Source organism: Tursiops truncatus, chromosome 17 (genome assembly GCF_011762595.2).
Source record: "Tursiops truncatus isolate mTurTru1 chromosome 17, mTurTru1.mat.Y, whole genome shotgun sequence".
Classification (NCBI taxonomy): domain Eukaryota; kingdom Metazoa; phylum Chordata; class Mammalia; order Artiodactyla; family Delphinidae; genus Tursiops; species Tursiops truncatus.
Window position 1 is genome coordinate 10,545,551 of NC_047050.1, and position 21,757 is coordinate 10,567,307.

General features: G+C 39.6%; 1 protein-coding gene across 3 annotated transcripts in view; it reads right to left on the reverse strand.

Annotated features, from left to right (window-relative positions):
* Positions 1-21,757, reverse strand: part of CYP7B1 (cytochrome P450 family 7 subfamily B member 1) — a 183,719-nt gene that overhangs the window by 81,496 nt on the left and 80,466 nt on the right. Inside the window, exon 2 of one of the 3 annotated variants that reach the window (XM_073794450.1) lies at positions 3,595-3,707. The exons of the other annotated variants lie outside the window; for them this stretch is intronic. Coding sequence (XP_073650551.1) covers positions 3,595-3,614 — 20 coding nt within the window. The 5' untranslated portion in view covers positions 3,615-3,707. The remainder of the gene's footprint in view (positions 1-3,594; positions 3,708-21,757) is intronic. 3 annotated transcript variants of the gene reach the window in all.

Below are 21,757 nucleotides of genomic sequence, written 5' to 3' on the forward strand. Positions count from 1 at the left end.
GCTGGATCACGGTACCTGTGACAGTGTCATGGCAGCTCCTGCAGGAGCACTCCCTGCCCCTCCTCTGCACCTCCCCAAGCAAAGCTTTAGAGATAGGGGCTATCACGGCTACAATTAATATGGAAAAAGCACTGAAAACTAGCTTTTTGTGAAGCTTTTCCATTTTCTAGGACCTTTCTTTCCTTCCTCCCTTCCTTTTTTTTAAAAAATTCACCCATTTATTTAGCGATAAATATTGATTACATATAGATTACATGTCAGACGTAACGCTGGATGCTGAGGATACACGGAATGAAAAAGACACACCTATGACCTATGACGAGTTTACACTTCATTTTACGATACAATGCACAGCTCCCAGGAAGCTCTCAGGAGTCCAACTTTTGCTGAAGTGCAAGTTTCTGGGGTTCTGGTTTTCTAGGCACTGGGTGCTAAAAAGCTGTTAACTTAAAAATAGATTTTGAGACGTCTGTCATTAAGTTGAAACAGCCTTTCATTGCTTTCCTAGTATCAACTAGGTTTTATAAAATAGCTGTGCAAATGCTTTTACCTTTAAAAGTATTCTTATTTGTCTCCAAATATATTACATACTTTTTTGAGATAAATGCTTTATAATATGTATGAACATCAAACTTTAAAATATAAGATATTTATAACGTCTTCCTGGTACTTGTTATTTAAAGAAATAATGAAGTAAACACTTATATAAATTCAAAATACTCATAAGTGAATGGTAAATTCAATTTTATTTCTAGGCTTTTCTTAGACATATTAGTAACTGAATTCCTTCACGACGAACCCACACACATTGCCCCTACTTTCTTGACAGGAACCACAAGGACTTGGCTTCTATACTGACACTTGCGGACATATATCCAGAGACATTAGTATCCCCCAAATCATAAAAAGCGTAATAGTGTACTTTCCCCTTTCTGCACTATTATTTATTAATTAAATCAGTCCGTGTTGAACTATCCATTGTCTGTATTGATTACACACAACTCCAAATTGGCTAATAGTCCAGCAAAAAAGTTATCTTATTCTGGGTTTCAAGCGGTATCTCCACTCTGGAAAATGCCTCAAATACATTTTAGCTGTGTACTTATGACATTAAATATATCTTCTCTTCATAAATAAGAAGAAATACACTGTGATGTAATACCCTTTTTTTCTAACTCTAAAAGAATGGCCCAACTCTACATATTCTGGAAAATAAAACCACCTATTTGACGCTATCAAGATTCCCATCTTTATGATAAAATGCTCTATTTAAAAAGTAATGGACTGACACTGATGAAAGAAATTAAAGATGATACAAACAGATGGAGAGATATACCATGTTCTTGGATTGGAAGAATCAACATTGTGAAAATGACTCTACTACCCAAAGTAATCTACAGATTCAATGCAATCTCTATCAAACTACCAATGGCATTTTTCACAGAACTAGAACAAAAAATTTCACAACTTGTATGGAAACACAAAAGACCCCGAATAGCCAAAGCAATCTTGAGAAAGAAAAATGAGCTCCCTGACTTCAGACTATACCACAAAGCTACAGTAATCAAGAGAGTATGATACTGGCCCCAAAACAGAAATATAGATCAGTGGAACAGGACAGAAAGCCCAGAGATAAACCCACGCACATACGGTCACCTTATTTTTGATAAAGGAGGCAAGAATATACAATGGAGAAAAGACAGCCTCTTCAATAAGTGGTGCTGGGAAAACTGAACAGCTATACGTAAAAGAATGAAATTAGAACACTCCCTAACACCAAACACAAAAACAAACTCCAAATGGATTAAAGACCTAAATGTAAGGCCAGACACTATCAAACTCTTAGAGGAAAACATAGGCAGAACACTCTATGACATAAATCACAGCAAGATCCTTTTTGACTCACCTTCTAGAGAAATGGAAATAAAAACAAAAATAAACAAATGTGACCTAATGAAACTTAAAAGCTTTTGCACAGTAAAGGAAGCCATAAACAAGAGGAAAAGACAACCCTCAGAATGGGAGAAAATATTTGCAAATGAAGCAACTGACAAAGGATTAATCTCCAAAATTTACAAACAGTTCATGCAGCTCAATATCAAAAAAACAAACAACCCAATCCAAAAATGGGTAGAAGACCTAAATAGACATTTCTCCAAAGAAGATATACAGGTGGCCAACAAACACATGAAAGGATGCTCAACATCATTAATCATTAGAGAAACGCAAATCAAAACTACAATGAGGTATCACCTCACACCGGTCAGAATGGCCATCATGTAAAAATTTACAAACAATAAATGCTGGAGAGGGTGTGGAGAAAAGGGAACCCTCTTACACTGTTGGTGGGAAGGTAAATTGATACAGCCACTATGGAGAACAGTATGGAGGTTCCTTAAGAAACCAAAAATAGAATTACCATACGACCCAGCAATCCCACTACTGGGCATATACCCTGAGAAAACCATGATTTAAAGTCATGTACCACCATGTTCATTGCAGCTCTATTTACAATAGCCAGGACATGGAAGCAACCTAAGTGTCCATGGACAGATGAATGGATAAAGAAGGTGTGGCACATATATACTATGGAATATTACTCAGTCATAAAAAGAAACGAAATTGAGTTATTTGTAGTGAGGTGGATGGATCTAGAGTCTGCCATACAGAGTGAAGTAAGTCAGAAAAAGAAAAACAAATACCGTATGCTAACACATATATATGGAATTTAAGAACAAAAAAATGTCATGAAGAACCTAGGGGTAAGACAGGAATAAAGACACAGACCTACTAGAGAATGGACTTGAGGACACGGAGAAGGGGAAGGGTAAGCTGTGACAAAGCGAGAGAGTGGCATGGACATATATACACTACCAAACGTAAAATAGATAGCTAGTGGGAAGCAGCCACATAGCACAGGGAGATCAGCTCGGTGCTTTGTGACCACCTAGAGGGGTGGGATAGGGAGGGTGGGAGGGAGACACAAGAGGGAGGGGATATGGGGATATATGTGTATGTATAGCTGATTCACTTTGTTATACAGCAGAAACTAACACACCATTGTAAAGCAATTATACTCCAATAAAGATGTTAAAAAAAAAAGTAATGAATTAACCCAGATGCTGTATATTTGGTGGGGGGGGGGGCGGTGGACAGACAGCCACTCTTATTCACAGCCTACTTTGAACTCAAGAAATTCTAAGGTCCTTGTAATCTGTAATCCCGTTTTCTGCTTCGAAAATACTGGTTAAAGACACACACACACCCCCAAAAGAATTTTTCTTTCCCAGATGTGAAGGAGTAACACACATTTTCAATAACATATATATGTTGAGCTGTGGTTGGAGAAATATTTGAGACTTTTTGTATTCAAAAAAGAATGTGGAAAATACATTTTGGAAATTGAAGAGATTGTCCACGGCAGGCTTATGCTTCTCCTTTAGCTGGAACTACTTTTCCTGTTCATTCCACTGTGGGTTGTGGAAAGAAATATCCCCACGCATTCTCTTTCTGCCAGGACATTTTTGTGGTTTAAACATGCACATAAGCAATTTGTTTTATGCCTTCCAGTAAGAAATGGAACTGAATACTCACAGTATGAAGGGACTGCACATGTGCCACTTTGCACGGAACCCACCACGCCATCCTCCCTCCTGGTTTTATGAACAGTTCAGTGCTGCGGGATGGAGCCACTCCTGGGATACATGCTGTTCAGGGGTGGAGGCAGAGGCAGCTTAACCACAATAGTGAGAAGAGTCATGTAAACAGCTTAGGTATTATTTAAATATTCTACAGAAACATCCATAGCTTCATCGAAAGCCTAAATTGACGTAAACATTTCTGAAAGTTGTATTCTTTACCCAAAAGTATACATTTCCTCATTTATCCACACAAATGCAACCATTAGCTAGGTAATAGAGTTTAGAGAAGTTAAGTTGACTTGGGGACCACAGCAGAAAATGAGATATCAGCTCTCCCTAAAGCTCTGAAATAAAGGACAGGAGAAGAGAAGCCAAATGAATATTCACTCCTCCTATTTTCCTCCTGTCCACTGTCAAAGGTTCCAGACTACCAGGAAAGCAGGAAACCCACTGGCACATGCATCCAACATAGGTAAAAACGGGCACCAGTACAAGCATATCGTTGTGATGGCAGCTGGGGTGGGGGGATGCTGGTGGTCCGAGGTGGGATGGGGATGACCTCCAAAGCCCTTTCCAAGTCTACATGCAATAGGCTACTTTCTGCTCACCTCTGTCTCCCAAGTGCCTGAGACAACCTGGGTGTATAAAGGAACACATTCAGGGAAAGGGGAATGGCACAGAAAGTACCTCCCACATCAACCTTGTTAGCCTGAGGAACTAACAAGTGTGTGTCCAGCACAGCAGCCTTGGGCTCATCAGAGCATCAAGGATGAACAGGTGCTGATTTCTCCCTCAGCCCAGCCTCTCCCACCTGCAGAGGAGTTAAGTCATGGTTTCAGGCCTCCTGCTTCATAACTGTTAGATCAGGGGGCCCACACCACTCACAACTCCTCAATACCGACCGTGCTTATCACAGAGTTTCTGGGAATACCCGCAGGGCTGTACTTTCTAACAAAGGTGTTTATACTGGAAGGTGCAGAGTGCTGATATCTAGATTCTATCTCAAAGTGCTGAAACCAATCAGCATTAACCATGTGTCCTCTGTGGGCAAAACATTATTAGAAAAGAAATTCACAGATGCACTAAGGAGACAGACTCATGGAAATGAATATCCAGTACACTGACAATTGGTGCCTGCCCAAAACAGCCCCAGCTATCCACCTTCCATTGCTCCTGATTCCATTCTCATGAAGCAGCCTTTGCAAGACCAACATGACATGCTAGTATTTGTGTCCCTGAAAGGGTCCAGCTCCAGCGAGAACGAGGCCCTGGAGCAGAGGATGGAGCCAGGTCCTCGCTCTGGCCTGCCAGCTGCTTCCCTCAATCCTGCTAGCTCAGTCGTCTGTAACAGCAACAGAAACCGGCCAGAGACATTTCAAAGAACATCTCAGAGGAGCGCAGAGAGAGCAGAAGCTGCATCACAGCGGACTGAGTGGATCACAGCTATAGCCGTGGAAAGGTAAAAATAAACTCAAGCTGCTTTTCTACAACTTTCTCTGACTATCACACTGCGTACGCCTTCAAAGAGAGCAGAAGAGGGGAGAAAGTCTGCTGAAGCCATTCTGTGCGTTGTAATTATCTGTAATTTTCACGAGCAGGGACCCAGACTATTTTTTCACTGCCTCTCTGCGCAGCACAAAGCACTGGGGCTGGTTCATGACAGGTGCTCAATAAATATGTGAATGGATGGATCGATGAGAAATGAATGAGGGTCCCTAATTCTCCTAACCTGTCCTCGAGCCACAAATGACTCCTCCAGGGGCTAATGCAGACCCTTCCAGTCTACTAGGGTGAAAAGTGCTTTTCCATTTCCAGCACTTCGTATTTATTTATTTATTTAATTTTTTTTTTTTTTGCGGTACACGGGCCTCTCGCTGTTGTGGCCTCTCCCATTGCGGAGCACAGGCTCCGGACGCGCAGGCTCAGCGGCCATGGCTCACAGGCCCAGCCGCTCCGCGGCATGTGGGATCTTCCCAGACCAGGGCACGAACCCGTGTCTCCTGCATCGGCAGGTGGACCCCCAACCACTGCACCACCAGGGAAGCCCCAGCACTTCATATTTAGATTCAAATTGTCCAGACCCATCTAGGTTCTGCCAAGTGTCACAGCCTTGAGACCACCTGCTTCTTTGCTCTCAGGGCAATGACCTCTTCTCATTTGCAATCACTGTTCTCCAAAGGAAGCCCCATTACGACCATTTGTGGAGCATAACCATGACAATGAAGTGCTGTCGTGCAGAAATCTGAGGGTGTGGCTAGCGGGAGTGTCAAGGCCCCCCCCCCAGCATGGGTGTACCTGCATGCATGTGTGTGTGTGGGTATATGTGTGTGGGGGCATGCGTGTGTGTGTGTGTGTGTGTGTGTGCTGGCCCAGAGCCTTCAGAGGCAGGGGTTCCTTTTATCCAGCCCTTCAAGCTTAGGGCCACAGCAATGCTTACGTAGCACCATTGGACAAGGAGGTTAATTCTCAGAGATGGCATTTAAATAATACTTTCACCTACTATTGAAAACAAGAATTGTACACCTGTAACATATAATGTTGTACAGAAACTATACTTCAATTAAAAATAACCCCAAAACAGAAAAAACAAAAAACCCAAACAAGAATAAAAATCATTATACACTTAAAGTTATGGGTGAACTGGGAGCGGGGTGAGAAAGGACCATAATATATACATGGAATGGGTTAACAATGAGCTTAGAATGCGTATTTCAAGACAGTTCAAGAAAATAAATGTTTAAGAAAAATGAAGACTAATGCCACACACATCTACATATATATATACATATATACACACATATATATACACACACACACAGTTGTGTGTGCATACATGCCTGATGGCCTCCTAAGCCCACTAGCTAATTAACCTGGTCCTCCCAGGAATCCTGTGAGGAAGACAGATAGTAACAGTCTTCCCATCTTAAGAAGAGAAAACTGAGGTCTAAAATGACCTGCTTAAGGCCAGATGGCTAGTAAATAGTGACAAGATGATAACTGGGTCTTTTGCTCCCCAGTCCAGCGTGTTTATTTAGTTAATCTCTCCTCAATATGCATTGAGGCTTGGGAGACAAAATTACCATCAGCCCTCTTTCAAAAGGGCAACTAAAAAGAAAGGGAGAATAAGGCAATGGGTTCAAGTCTACTATTTTACTAAGCTCTCCAGGTTCTATACCTATTGAATATTTCATGAACATGAAGACGTCCTGTAATTGGTTCATTCCTGCCCCAAATTCAAAGACAAAAATAATTTAATTTTGAACTTTTTGTAGTATGAGCTGATTAGAAAATATCATCTGCAACAAACTTTTAATTATATGCTTAGGGTCAAACATTTGAAACCTTATTTTCATTAAACTGGTACTGCCATCAACTCTGCTTTTTAATTTTGAATACAGCTCCTTTTCTATTTATCCCAACCCTATATTCAGCTCAGAAGCAAAATCTTCCAACTCCTCCCTTGCTCTGGATAAGGGTGAATAAGTGAGTTCTGTTAAGTTGCTGTTGTACGTTAGTTTGAAAGGCAATGCCGCCTGTTCTCTGATTGGGTTGTCAGGAAGGTATGGAGATGCAGTGAAAAATACGAGGATGCTACTAGGCCTAGGTACAGACTGTTGTCCGTGCTGGTCCACGACGAGACACAGAACATGAGGGGAAGCGTTTAGAAACTCTCACAGCAATTTCACAGAGTAGTTTTATGTCTGATGACTATAATAATAAAAAATTAGGTAGTATTTCAAATGCTTTTTATTTCACTTTTCTGGTCATTTATTTTTATTGTATTTTACAGAAGTACTGATCCACGACCAACTGGAAAAGGAATAAAAGAATGTGTCCACCGCCACAGAGAGTTTGAGAAGCACTGTGCTGGGCAAGTCCGCCAGCCCTTCTGAGTCAGGTTTTAGTTGAGAGGAATCTAATGATTTCCTACAATATCAAAGATACCTATCAAACTCTTAGAGGAAAACATAGGCAGAACACTCTATGACATAAATCACAGCATGATCCATTTTGACCCACCTCCTAGAGAAACGGAAATAAAAATAAACAAATGGGACCTAATGAAAGTTCAAAGCTTTTGCACAGCAAAGGAAACCATAAACAAGACCAAAAGACAACCCTCAGAATGGGAGAAAATATTTGCAAATGAAGCAACTGACAAAGGATTAATCTCCAAAATTTATAAGCAGCTCATGCAGCTCAATAACAAAAAAACAAACAACTCAATCCAAAAATGGGCAGAAGACCTAAATAGACATTTCTCCAAAGAAGATATACAGATGGCCAACAAACACATGAAAGAATGCTCAACATCACTAATCATTAGAGAAATGCAAATCAAAACTACAATGAGATATCATCTCACACCAGTCAGAATGGCCATCATCAAAAAATCTAGAAACAATAAATGCTAGAGAGGGTGTGGAGAAAAGGGAACACTCTTGCACTGCTGGTGGGAATGTAAATTGATAAAGCCACTATGGAGAACAGTATGGAGGTTCCTTAAAAAACTACAAATAGAACTACCATATGACCCAGCAATCCCACTACTAGGCATATAGCCTGAGAAAACCATAATTCAAAAAGAGTCATGTTCCAAAATGTTCACTGCAGCTCTATTTACAATAGCCAGGACATGGAAGCAACCTAAGTGTCCATCATCGGATGAATGGATAAAGAAGATGTGGCACATATATACTATGGAATATTACTCAACCATAAAAAGAAATGAAACTGAGTTATTTGTAGTGAGGTGGATGGACCTAGAGTCTGTCATACAGAGTGAAGTAGGTCAGAAAGAGAAAGACAAATACCGTATGCTAACACATATATATGGAATTTAAGAAAAAAAATGTCATGAAGAACCTAGGGGTAAGACAGGAATAAAGACACAGACCTACTACAGAATGGACTTGAGGACACAGGGAGGGGGAAGGGTAAGCTGGGACAAAGTGAGAGAGTGGCATGGACATATATACACTACCAAATGTAAAATAGATAGCTAGTGGGAAGCAGCCACATAGCACAGGGAGATCAGCTCGGTGCTTTGTGACCACCTAGAGGGCTGGGAAAGGGAGGGTGGGAGGGAGACGCAAGAGGGAAGAGATATGGGGATATATGTATATGTATAGCCGATTCCCTTCGTTATAAAGCAGAAACTAACACACCACTGTAAAGCAATTATACTCCAATAAATATATAATAAAAAAATGATACCTATATCTCAATATGAGAAGGTAAGTTAAATGTAACTCACGTTACATATATATATGTGTGATAACCACCTGCACTGTCAATTACCCCTGGTGTTGTGGGTCCTCTGCCTTCTGCATACACGGATAGTGAGAAGCAAAATAACCCTGCAATAAATCAAATCAAAGGTCACTAAGGTGTAAGGTGGGATATTTAAGCAAAAGCCAAAGGGCCCTGCTGGAAGCCTGAAATTGTAAAAATCTGAACTCTGCTGACTAAAACCAGCCGCGCTGAGAAGGGAACACTGCCCCTGCCCTCCCTCTGCTCTCTGGAGCCGAGGTGAAGTAAGCAGGTGGTTTCAGCTCAGTTCCTCATTTATAAACCGGCTCAGCGAAAATACACACACAGAGCCACGTGTTTGGTGGTCTCAGAAGAGGGGCTGAGGACTGACCGGACATGAGACACAATTACCCTCTCACCCTCCAAGGAAGTCCCCGCAGGTTAGGGGTGATGGATATCAGTAGGTCAGCATGAAAAATGCCAGCACAGCTGCTGCTCTGTGGGGAGGGCCTGAGGGGGAAAGAGAAGGTTCTCACTTCCATATGACTTCTCTCACCCGCACTAGAATGGACTTAAGAAAACAAGTGATCACGTTATCCCTAATATATGTTCTTGAATCCCTCATGGTCCTTCAGATTCTAAATCTCTGTTATCTGGAGGAAGCATTTTAAGTTATCACCTTTGAAAGTTGTACTTTCTTTTAAAGAGCAAAATAAAATAGGAAAACTTCCGTTGGGGGGGGCTGTAAAATAAGGGACCTGATGACACTGAGTTCGATTATCTTGTGTTTTTATTATTTTGTATGACATTTTGCGTGCATACGATTTCTGGGTAGACAATGGATATATTATCAACCCTCTAATAAAGCCTGTGTTTCCTGTTCTCATGGGTTTCTTGGGCATTCCTGACAATGCGGACTCCCCCTAGTGGCCAAAGTAATATACGTAAACGCACAGGTTTGCTGACAAAAAAGGTTTATCTTTTGTAAACCTGTATGTTTTCAAAAGAAAATAATCTTTTGTACAATTTCTTTTGGAAGTAGTTCAAATGAAGTAGTTATATATAAATCTAAGAAAATTTAAAATGTAGATTTTATTCTTAAATTATTAAGTGTATATGGTAAATGCTATATTTAGCTTATCATTCTTATAATTGATTAGACATGAATTCATCCTTCTGAGTTTATAATGTTAAATGTTCAGCATAAAGAAGACTCATTATGAAATTTATTAATAAAGCCATGATTATTCTTTACCAATACCAGCGCTTAGTATTTAGGTGATTGAATTTCCACAGACAGATTATTTCCAAAGCAGATATCAGGTCATTCAGCAGAATCATGATAATCTGATGTCTTCAATGAAGGCTTTATTTTACGTAACAAACATGTACCCTTTAAGGTGAAATTACAGATTCCTAAAATACTAGAATTGAAAGTTCTGATTAAAGGAGATAATATGTTTGGAAATGCTATAAACTGCAAAGTAAGAACTTGGATATAAATGATTATTTTTGCCATCTAATCCTAAGACTTTGTTTTATGGGTGAACTATAAAAACCTGGGAACCAGAGAGCTCAAATGACTTGCTCTTGGGTCACTGAACTAGTGAAGCAGAAGAGGGAGCTGGAATCCGGGTACCACGACTCTATCTTTTCAGACCACATATGACTGAGGAGAAATAATCCTAGTTTTACCAGCATCCTTCCTTTAAGTTTGCACAGACTTGTGACTATAATGTATGCAGACGGATTCCCACATGACAGAGTCTCTTTCCTTTGGACATATCACTTACAGTTTTTTACATTTTATCGATTACTTAAGCATTTTTAGAAGCATTTACTAACTGACAGAACAAACTCCTAGGGAATTTCTTTGATGGAATGAAAATGAAAAATAAGTAATTAATAATAACAGTAAAATATATGCAGATTCCTGGTCCAAATGACCTCTTCATTACTATGGACTTAAGAGTTAAGCTCTGAGTTTCCTATAAATTTCTGGGATTTTGGGAAGAAGAAATGATGCCAAATTAGTAAAAGTACTTTGAAAATTTTGGTAAATGCTGTAAAAACAAGTTCTTGTTTTAGTTAGCCAAAGTTAAATCACACAGAAAAAAAAATGATTTTATCTATGGCTATAGTTTGCTGGAAGAGGAAGAAAAACAGGAGGAAATCAACAATCCTTTTAGGAAATAAATAAAAATAGAAGAAATTCACAAATTCTCTCCACAAACATGTACGGAGCAGCTGTGCTAGGTGCTGGAGACTGCACTCTAACTTCCTCCTGAGAGTTTTGGCATTTGATTTGGACTAGAATTAAAATCTTATTATAATCATAGCTGTGAACTATCACAATTATATTCACATACAAAAAGAGTAATGAGTTGCCAATTCTTGGGGAAGGCCAAACACAGTTTGAATCCTTGAGTTTTTTCTTGACATGAACATTTCTAAGCGCCCTTATCAATCCAGGTTGTAAGCTCTGAGAGACCAGGGGAGTGTGTCTGTCTAATCCACTTCTGTATGTCCAGCTCATAGGATGGAATCGGGCACAGGGTAGGCATCCTTACGTGTTTGCTGAATTTGAACTCCAGACTGGAGATCACCAGAGTCCCCCTGAAGGGTGAAGGGTTGAAAGACTGAAAGAGGAAGATGGAGATGTTTCACTGCCTTTGTAAACAGCATGCATGCGATCGAACCACCAGCAGCCGGGGGAGGACATTCAGTTTGGGGCTTCACTCTTCAGATGGGTGAACGTGGACCACAATGAGCAGTACTTACCCAACGATTATGCAGCATCCCCCAACTGTCCCCTACATCCCAAGCTGGTGGATGAAAAATGCATGAGCTCTTAACCGTGGGTAGAAATGTCAGAAGAGCAGACAACAGATATCAACACTGATTCTTCAGAGTTAATACGAAACAAACACAAACAAAAACAAAAACAGTTTGCACGATTCACTTTTCATTCTTTAAATGCTGACCGAGAGGGACAAGACGGTGCCGGCTTAGACTAGATGTCTTCACATATTACACTTATCGATGGTGACAATATTTTGGAAATCAAGAGTAGAATCACCTCGCTCCATGTCTCTGTTCAAACAGAACGCCCAGTTCAAAAAATAAAAAGAGCTGAAGACACACAAAATCCCACCAGTTTTCCAACGTTCCATGCTTTGGATTTTTTTTTTTAATTCTAACGCATTATGGGTGATAGAAGCTTCTTTTTACTGTCAGAGAGATCAAAGAGAGGTTGAGACAGGCTCCATAAACAGATGCTGCCCAGTGACAAACCTGAAAGAAGCAGACAGTGAGGCCAGATGTTGGGGTGAACTTCGGTCTGCAGAGCACATGGGCATGGTGTTGATTTAGATGGTTGTTGGCAGAAGCTTTAGCTCCAGCAGCAGGGGGAAAAAAAGTCAACTATGGAATCCTTCCCTACCCTTTCCCTTCACTGGAAAACCTGAAACCACTGGTCAGTAGCACTGATGGCTGTCAAAGAAGTTGAAGTCGCCACACCACCCTGCCAGGAGGTATCACATCAAAAAGGAGATGGATGCGTGAACAAGACCATCTTCAGGCTGTGCCACTTTGCACCGCACTCAGCTTTCAACAGCTGTTTCTTGAGTGAGTACAGACGCAAAATAATTATATGAAAAGAACAGCGTATTCAATCGGCGGGCCAATGTTTACATTTATCCCTTAGTCATTAACGGGAGATCGAACTAAGACAGACACTGACATCTGAAGAGTTAGTGGCCTGGCCCACAGGTCTAATTAGTGCCCAGTGGAAGTTCTCTTATATCAAGCCATTAACTCTCAAGAAAGAGGAGAAAGTATTTTTTAATCAAGCAGAATTTCTCAAGTCAGTACTGCGAGGAATATCTAATGGCATGTTACAGTTTTAAAGACTCCAATCACATTATGTGTTAATGCCCATCAGTCACTCAGTCGGAATTGAAAGGATGTTTCTAGTGACCCCAGTGTTCTCATTATTGTAAACACTCCTAAATAAAACAAAGGATCTGACAGAATTTTAAATCTTAGCCACCATGCAGTGCTAAAACACATAAAATAAAGAGAGCCTTGCTTTATAATATCAGATATGATTGAAGACCACACAGTTCTTCTGACGCTTTTAGACATTTTGTCACTTTACCTGGAGAAATATACACTGCTTATTCTGCACTGCCGCTGATGTCCAGCACTTGTCAAAACCTCTATCTGTCAAGGCCTTCACAAAGAGTTGCAAAATGACAGATCAGGATGTCTGAGTTGATGGAGCCCCAGGAAAAATGGAACAGATAGAAAATTCATGACTCTAAACTACATCAAAGTGACTTCTGTCAACATCATGTCAAAAGAACTGTTCATTTTTAGAGTTTTTTTTTTTTAATTATATAAACACTTTTTTGAGCATGAGCTAAGTGTAATGAAAAAATTTTCCTGGTGTACAGTATGATCATCCAAATGTTCCAAAAATATACTTTAGATCATCCAGGAATATGGAAAATTCTAATAGTAGACACTGTCTGCCAGTTAAAACCAATGACATTCAAGAGAGATGTATGAAGATACTATCGGCTTAAAATAGGACAAACCATCTGGCCATAAAGGAACAAAAGTATATTTTTTGCATTTTTTTGGACCCATCAAATTTCTACAACTGGATTAAATTTTATTCTTCTACAATCAGTTCTGATCCATTTTTTGCTTAGTGTGACAATTTTAAAACACGAATTCAGTGTTACTTTCCTAAACAGGCTTTCCTAAAATATCTGGCATGATATTAATTTTTTTAAAAACCACTGCAAAACTCTCCTAATGCATAATTCCCTTAAATTATTGCTTTCAGAAGGAAGTAAAAAAATAAATAGCTTATAATATGCAGTACGCAGAACCACTCCATAATCACATTCAAAGTGTCATTCACCGGATGAAATATGAGTTGCATAAATCTGGAAATGACCACTCTCTCGTTTTAATTCCCAACACCTTTCAGGAAGGGTGGCTGGCACCTGGTGCTGGAACCCAGGCAACTTGATTCCCCCTGCTCACGTGTCATTGAAATAAACAGGAGAAGCGACCTTGTGAAGCAGGGCCATGGACTACGCAGTGTGTGCATATACAGAGCAGACAGGAGGGCAAGTACACCTGATCCACCACACAACACACGCATGCACACATGTGCAGGGACACAGGTGTGTACACACACATGCACCTGAAAGAGGAATCAGATGTGCAACTTCCTCAGTCACCATAACTGTCCACGATCCGGTCGATCACTTATACCCTCCGTCCACCTTTCCCTTTAGCTAGGATTTAACAATTTCACACCAGTGCTTTCTCATAGTTCCTCTTACAGAGACCGATCTACAATCCTAACAGTAGTGGCTACCGATCTGGTACACTTGTCCAGTGGCAGAAAAAAAAAATCCATTATCTGTGACCAGAAAGGTTTGCTTACCTCCAGAATGACAAAAGAGCTCAAAAATAATGACCACCTCCAGTTTGGAGAGAAGACGCTCTCTTCAACATGGTCCCATTGCATTCTGTCTAAATACATACGGGAAGTATCATCCATTAATACAGAAGTAGGACAAGATCCCCATTTCTTATTATAGGCAGAACTCAATATATCTTGGGTCCTACTTACGAAAAGATGTTTATTACCTGTAAGTGTACAGAGGTATGGGCTTCACAGCAGTCGTGATTGGTAATAAGCCTCTTTTTCTCATTTACATTGATAGCAAGCATTAGTGAAGATATATGCATTTCATTTCATGGTTCAGAAAGAACAAAGTATATGTATATGTGATAGCAGTGGGTGGTTAATGAAATAGTCTGACAAACATAAGCTAATACATAATCATACCAGAATGTGAACCGGAACACCTGTTCCTGCTTTTGCAGACTTGCAATTCTTAAGGAAAAGTTACCATACCCAAGGATGCAAGCCACTACTATTTAGACATCAATATGCTCTGAGGAAATTTTAGTCACTTTTTTGGTGGTTGCTGCAATCATGAAAAGGTGGCTATTTTAATGATATCAAATCTCTTTTGCTTGTGTCCTAAGAGTAATAAAAACTTCACACATGCGTGAAGCTCCAGTAATTATTTTAAACTGCCTTCTGTTGTCCCCCTGAGGAACACGGTGGTATTTGTTTGATGCAGTTTAATTAGTGTCAGGGTAATTAATGCTATGCTAGCTACATGAGATCAAAACCCTTTCTTTGTAACACTCTGGTAACTAAGAACTAAGAAAAGGAAGAGGTTTGAAAACTTAGAGGCATGGTGTTAACCTGGGCTCACAAGTGAACCGAATTGCTCTTCTCTCTCTCCTGGCCTCGCCCAAACGGCAGTATCAGTCCCTCCCAAGGACAAGATCGGCCCGAAATGTGTTGCAACTCCCCTGTCAGGCAAAAGACCCGTTGGCTGCTATGGAATTAAATTCTTTTTTTATGGGTATAATCAAATTGACTAAAACATTCATGGTCACCAGGCACCTTTTTACCATAGTTTAATCCTTTAATAATGAAATAGTAAACTTTTGTACTGCCAGAGAACTGAAGTCCCTGGTAAACAGGGTATGATCTTACCATGTGCTGATATATTTTTTCAAATAAAAGCATCATTTGGTTTAATGAATGAATGTGATTCTGCTTAAATGCCAGAATAAAATTTGCATTTAATGGTAGGTATATGTATTCTCTCTATTTGACAATGACGTTAACAGAGGAAAAACAGTGATGGGCAAGGAGAGAAGTTAAATACACAAAAATTCCAGACACACATATAACGTGCACCCCCATAAATCCTTTTTAACTGTTTCTTTGGTAATAAGCAACGGCAGTATAAATCTCCCCACACACAAACTCAGGCTGATCACAGGCTTAAGGAGATAGCTCCAGTTATCTTGACTGGGTAAATTATTATATCCTAGAGGTTATTCCAGCTTCTAATAAGCACTGTGGCTAACAAACACAAAAATAAAAAGATCAACCGTTTTCTTTATTTTATAACAGATGAAATTACAGGCTGCACAGAATAGACACAATGGCACTGAATTTATTTTTACTCTCAAAAATGCACCGTGCGATGTTCATTTTGGAACGAGACCGGTACTTTAACACAGTGATGATAACCAGCATTGGACTGATAACATTTTTTTATGGGAAGGAGGGGCTTTAATGGCACATATCTAAAAGATAAACATTACTGGTTTAAAGTCAAACCAAATGGATTTAGCCCATTCTATAAGTATACTAAGCATGAAAATCACCTCTGCACCGCACAAGAAATGAACAAAGAAAAATTCTTCTAGAGGGTACAAATGTTAAGTCAATAGTAGTTATGAAATTGTGTCAGTATCCATCAGCGGCTGAAATTAAGGTTAACATTATAAAATGAAATTTCACCAGCTCAGGCTGGCTAAGAGAGTGTGTACTGAAGACATCTGTCTGAGATCGGTCATTCATTACTGAATACCTCGTGGGATCAGCTGACTAGCTAAATATGTTCTTTCCCATCTTCAGTTCTGATTCCTGCAACTTAGTTGTTTATCAATTAAAGTGATAAATACAAGTGACTTTGGTAACCTGAGAAACGCATTATGTAGCAAAGCAACCTCCAGGAACCCTGCGGTAAGAACTGCGTGCAAAGTTCAACAACTGTGAAGGAACTATTAAAGAGGACACACAAACAAGTGACCTTGACTGACAAACGCACTTCATTTCAGCAATAAACAGCGGTGGTGCTGATAACTGTTCATTGGCGCAGAGAGTAATTACCTATCTGTCAGCGTTGCTGGTGTGTGCGAAATAGTATAAATGAAACATACATAATGTACGGCAATAACATCGGGCATGCAGAACCTAACGTATTATCATCATTCTCAGGACCCGGTTTTATGTGGCTGCCACCACTGAGTAAATGCCTTCTAGCCATGATAATTGCATTCTAATCTCTGTTCCATATTATAATTTTCATAGTTAAAAGATACCGAGGACCAATACGTTTTAATCAAGGGCTAAATAGAACACAACCTGTAATTGGGTATTTTATACACCTATATATATTTTTTCTTTCAAAAAATTTAGTCAGTTTATGAAGAGGCTGGAATGAGCTGTAAATTTATGGGTGACAAACCCTGTCAATGTCACCATGTTGGAAATGGGCTGAAGCGGGCTTATGAAAGGGTTGGGGGCTTTGTCTTCCATTTCTTTCAATACTTCTATCTTATTCAACACAATGCTATCTCATTCAATGTTTCTATTCTGTTCCAAAATACAAGGTTAAAATTTATTTTTGAGCAAAACAGAAGATACCCCTAATCAACAGGAGAAAAAGAATCATCTAGTTTTGAAGACAAATTATCTTGATTTAACAGAAGCGTGGAAAAATCTCCCCCACCATGATGCTCTACGATTCGTATAAAGCTGTCTGACTCTTGCATGCTTAGTTATTTTGTCCCTTTAATGCAAATGAAATTTGATGACACCTCTAAACCACGTTTAAGACCGTACAAAAGAACCCAGGAAAATCTTAAGTAACGGCTAGGCCATCAGGATAAACCCCTTGTCTCAAGGATGAAGCCTTAGAAACCCTCGCAATTCTCAAAGTGAAGAGAAAGCAGTGTAGCTCAAACTACATAACAGAAACAGCTGTTGGTCAACCAGCTCTGTCATTCAGAAAAGGAAGGAAATATATGAATATTGAGAAAATGCATTGGCACACTTGACTGTTTTAATTTAGTCCTCAGATCTTTACAGCAAGAGTGCATATTTTGAAAATTTTAGGGAGGGATTAAACTAATAATTAATGTAATAGTCTGCCTCTTTTTTTTTTTTTTTTTTTTGTGGTACGCGGGCCTCTCACTGTTGTGGCCTCTCCCGTTGTGGAGCACAGGCTCCGGACGCGCAGGTTCAGCGGCCACGGCTCACGGGCCCAGCCGCTCCGCGGCATGTGGGATCTTCCCGGACTGGGGCAGGAACCCGTGTCCCCTGCATCGGCAGGCGGACTCTCAACCACTGCGCCACCAGGGAAGCCCCAAGTCTGCCTTTTTAAAGAAGCATTTTAATTGATCGTCCAATGTCACATTTTAAATCACAAGCGTGATTTTAACTTTGGAAGGACCCCCATCTTCATTTGTTAACTTTTGGTTTGCTGGTTTTTCAAAGTGGTTTTCCAAAATTGATACTGTAGTTGATAAACGAAATCTTGATAGGAGATAAGGCAAAGCAGAGAGATAGCTCAAGTTTTTCTTCAGTGCGTCCTTCTGTTTTCTGCATTTTTCTTTCCAATTCCCAGACAGGAGAGAAAGCAAGCAGAAAAACTAACTGATACTTAGTTGTTAGGGACATGACAGATTAACTCTCAGGGAAGCACGTCTATTTGAAGAGGAGGCAAGGCTGAGATAGTCCTTACGGTGAAGAAATAAAAAGACATTAAGTAACTGTCCATTCTACTCATGCACCATCCCACTTGATTGTATGGCTAAGCTCAAAACAGAAAAGATTCTACCCAATTTCAAGGCATTTAATCAAACTAGGTACTTCAGGATATCCTATCAAAAGGCATATCCAGTAGATGAATAATGCCTTTAAGTTCCACAGATAGATCTTAATCATTGCAGTGGGTTGCCCATTTAATTCATATGATACTCCTTACCTGAGTAACTTAAGTCTTTCTTGATGTGTAGCATTATATGTGCTTTCCAAGTAGGTTTAAGAATACGGTATTTATCAGAACACAGAGAAAATTTTCAAGAAAAGCTCGTATCCTATTTCATTGATTTTAAGAACAACAGCACATTTTTTTACACTTTAATGTCTTTGAAATAGCTCCTTATAGCCTCTGCCAGCCAGGTGGCAGCTGTTGACACCTCTGGTAAGATCGAGAGTCCTCCAGCATCAAAGCATCTTAGACTCGACTCTTGACTCCACATTCAGTTAAACAGAGTACTTCATGCTAATCTGGCTTTGAGGAACATCTGTTACACGTTTATCTTAAAATGGTCCTGCTTACAATCACATCTTAACAAAATGTCCAACCAAATAATGTATTTACTCTATGTTGTTATATAGGGTATGTCTGTGTGACACAAAAAACATCTAGTTAATTGACTGAATCAAATAACTAGTTGATTTAATGGGGGAAAAAAATCAACTGAAGTTACGTAGTTCTACTGACTGTACTACGAGCATATGGACCTTTCACTGGATGTATTGAGGCATTTATCTCTGTGGTCTGCTCCATAATTAAGCCAGATCTCATTTACTGGTGATTCTCAGCCTAGGAACAGGGCAGAGAGCCAAGGGACTCACTCATCTCCATCTCCGGCAAAGGGACAAGTGACTTTCTCTCTCCAGCGGAGAAGCACTGCCCTAGGGGCCAAGTGTGTCTGGTGGGGTGTGTCATGTCACTCTGGTGTGTTAGGGTGGTAAAAAATATTGAGAACCAGTGGAGAGTATAATCTGTATAATTCAAAACAAGTTGGGGCGGAGGGAGACCACCGTTTCATAATTTTCTCAAATAGCCCCAAGGATATTTATCCACAAATATGATTAGAACTCAAGTTGTTTATTGCCTCCTTATACACCAGAAAATTGCTATTGCATTTCACAGTCGTTATTCTCAATGCCTGAAATCTAACTTTTTTCAATGAATACATGTGGAATAAATGAATGAATCAATGAGTGAATGAATGGTATTCTCGCAGGTTAGTTTTTCTTTTTTTTTTTTTTTCAGTACGCGGGCCTCTCACTGTTGTGGCCTCTCCCGTTGCGGACACAGGCTCCGGACGCGCAGGCTCAGCGACCATGGCTCACGGGCCCAGCCGTGATCTTCCCGGACCAGGGTACGAACCCGTGTCCCCTGCATCGGCAGGAGGACTCTCAACCACTGCGCCACCAGGGAAGCCCACAGGTTAGTTATTTTATAAAAACATACATCCTAATGTCATGTTGCAAAGCTCACACCAAAAAACCCTTCAAAATGTTAAGCACAAAGTACTGTGTCACGTTCTTTGGTGTTATAAGGTTTTTTTTGGTAATGGAATTATTTAGGATTGATGGTTTTGCAGTTAAAGTACACTTTTAAATCAGAAATTAACTTTTAATATATGACTTGGTGATGATAATACTGAGGTATATAAAGTGTAGTTGCCTTCTTATAGGCAATATACTTGATTAATTTTGAACAATTTAACAGTGAAAGATTAATTAAGAATTTCATCCAGTACAGGCCATCTTTCTTTTCCAATTACATTCCTTTAGAGTCACTAAAACCATTTTAATAATTGTACTGAAAATGCTAGAAAGTATCAAGATAATACAGTGACTCAGCGAGAGCAATAAAATTCAGGGATGTGGCACTTTGATACTTGGAGTATTTAACACTGTGGTATATATATAAGCCTTCTGAACTCCACTGGGTTATTATAACTGAGGAGGTCTAAAATCAGCCTTAATTTTTTTTAGTTATATAAGAACTACTTTTTATTAAATATCTACTTGAAAATACTTCGCTGGAAAACGAAAACAGTATTAAGAACTCCTCTAATCAGATGCTAGCAGGTTTCAAGCTTATGCTGACATTTTCTCAGAAGATATATTCAGTAGAATTGTCTTTGAAACAAAAGAATACCTTATACAGCTGTAAACTTGACCCTCAAGGAAATTTTACAGTGCAAAGGCAAAGCTGAAGTTAGAGTTCATGGTAAAATTGACTATGAGACTGAGTACCATGTGCTAATAATGAACATAAGGGAAAATTTTTAATTTCGGGGCTCTTTCATACTCTTAAGCTAGAAAGATAGTTATTCTAAAACACTCCTTCCTCTCATATATTAACTTCCCATATATTTCTCATAGACTAACATACTAAACTATTAGTCATTTAAGTATGTAACTTCTGATGTTTCTAACTTTGGTCATCAGGATCCTAATTTTAATGGAATAGAAATAGTTGTCAAAAGTTTAGCAATTATGAAAGCTTCCTTCCCTTATTTGGTTTCTGATAAACAAGTTGCAGTAAGAAATCCTGGTTGCTTCAGAGCAATGGAAGTGAGTTCTTGTCCTAAATAACTGCTCTAGTATTCTCATCAACTGGATTTAATCAGGTCCATTTCGTCCTGTATTAAAAATATTAAAATAACCCCAATAAAAAATGATGCTACTTGATAGACAGGCTTTCCAACACCACCACGAAGAACGGGCTTTCAAGGAAGACCTGGATTGCACCTGTCTTAGCTATTCACATTGCAAGTGGTTCACCTCTTTGAATCGCATTTCTAAAGTAGTACAGTAATAGTAATGCCTCACTGACACACAGGAAGTCCCCTAGAAATGAGAACAAAGACTATTATCAGAAAAGTGTCTTCTTAAAAGAAGGTACTTAGATCACCATCAAAGCAAAGTTGAGCAATTTATTTAATGCCATCGAGTGGCTCACAGAATCACAGTTTGTATTAGAAACGCTGAATGATTCAGCTTTAAACAAGAATGCATTAGTATGCGTTTAGAATCTACACCTGAATAACTCAAAATGCATATGCTACTCAACATATGTGTGTACCAAACAAGCCTTCAAGAGAGAAAATGAAAGCCTCAGAGTTCTACTAAGATAATGCTTTCATCCTTAATGGAGTTCATTTTCATTTAGTTTTGAGGGTCCCTAGAGGCCAACAAAGTGAATATCCGAGCCAACATTATTTCCCAAATTCCAGAGTCTATTATCTGTTTCAACATATTTGTCTGATTCAAGTCCCCGTTCCCCTGATAACTGACTAGTCAATCAGCTTTCTGATGTCATCTCCAGGTGGAAGTTTTTTTCTAGGCAAAGGTATAAACCAAGGGGGTA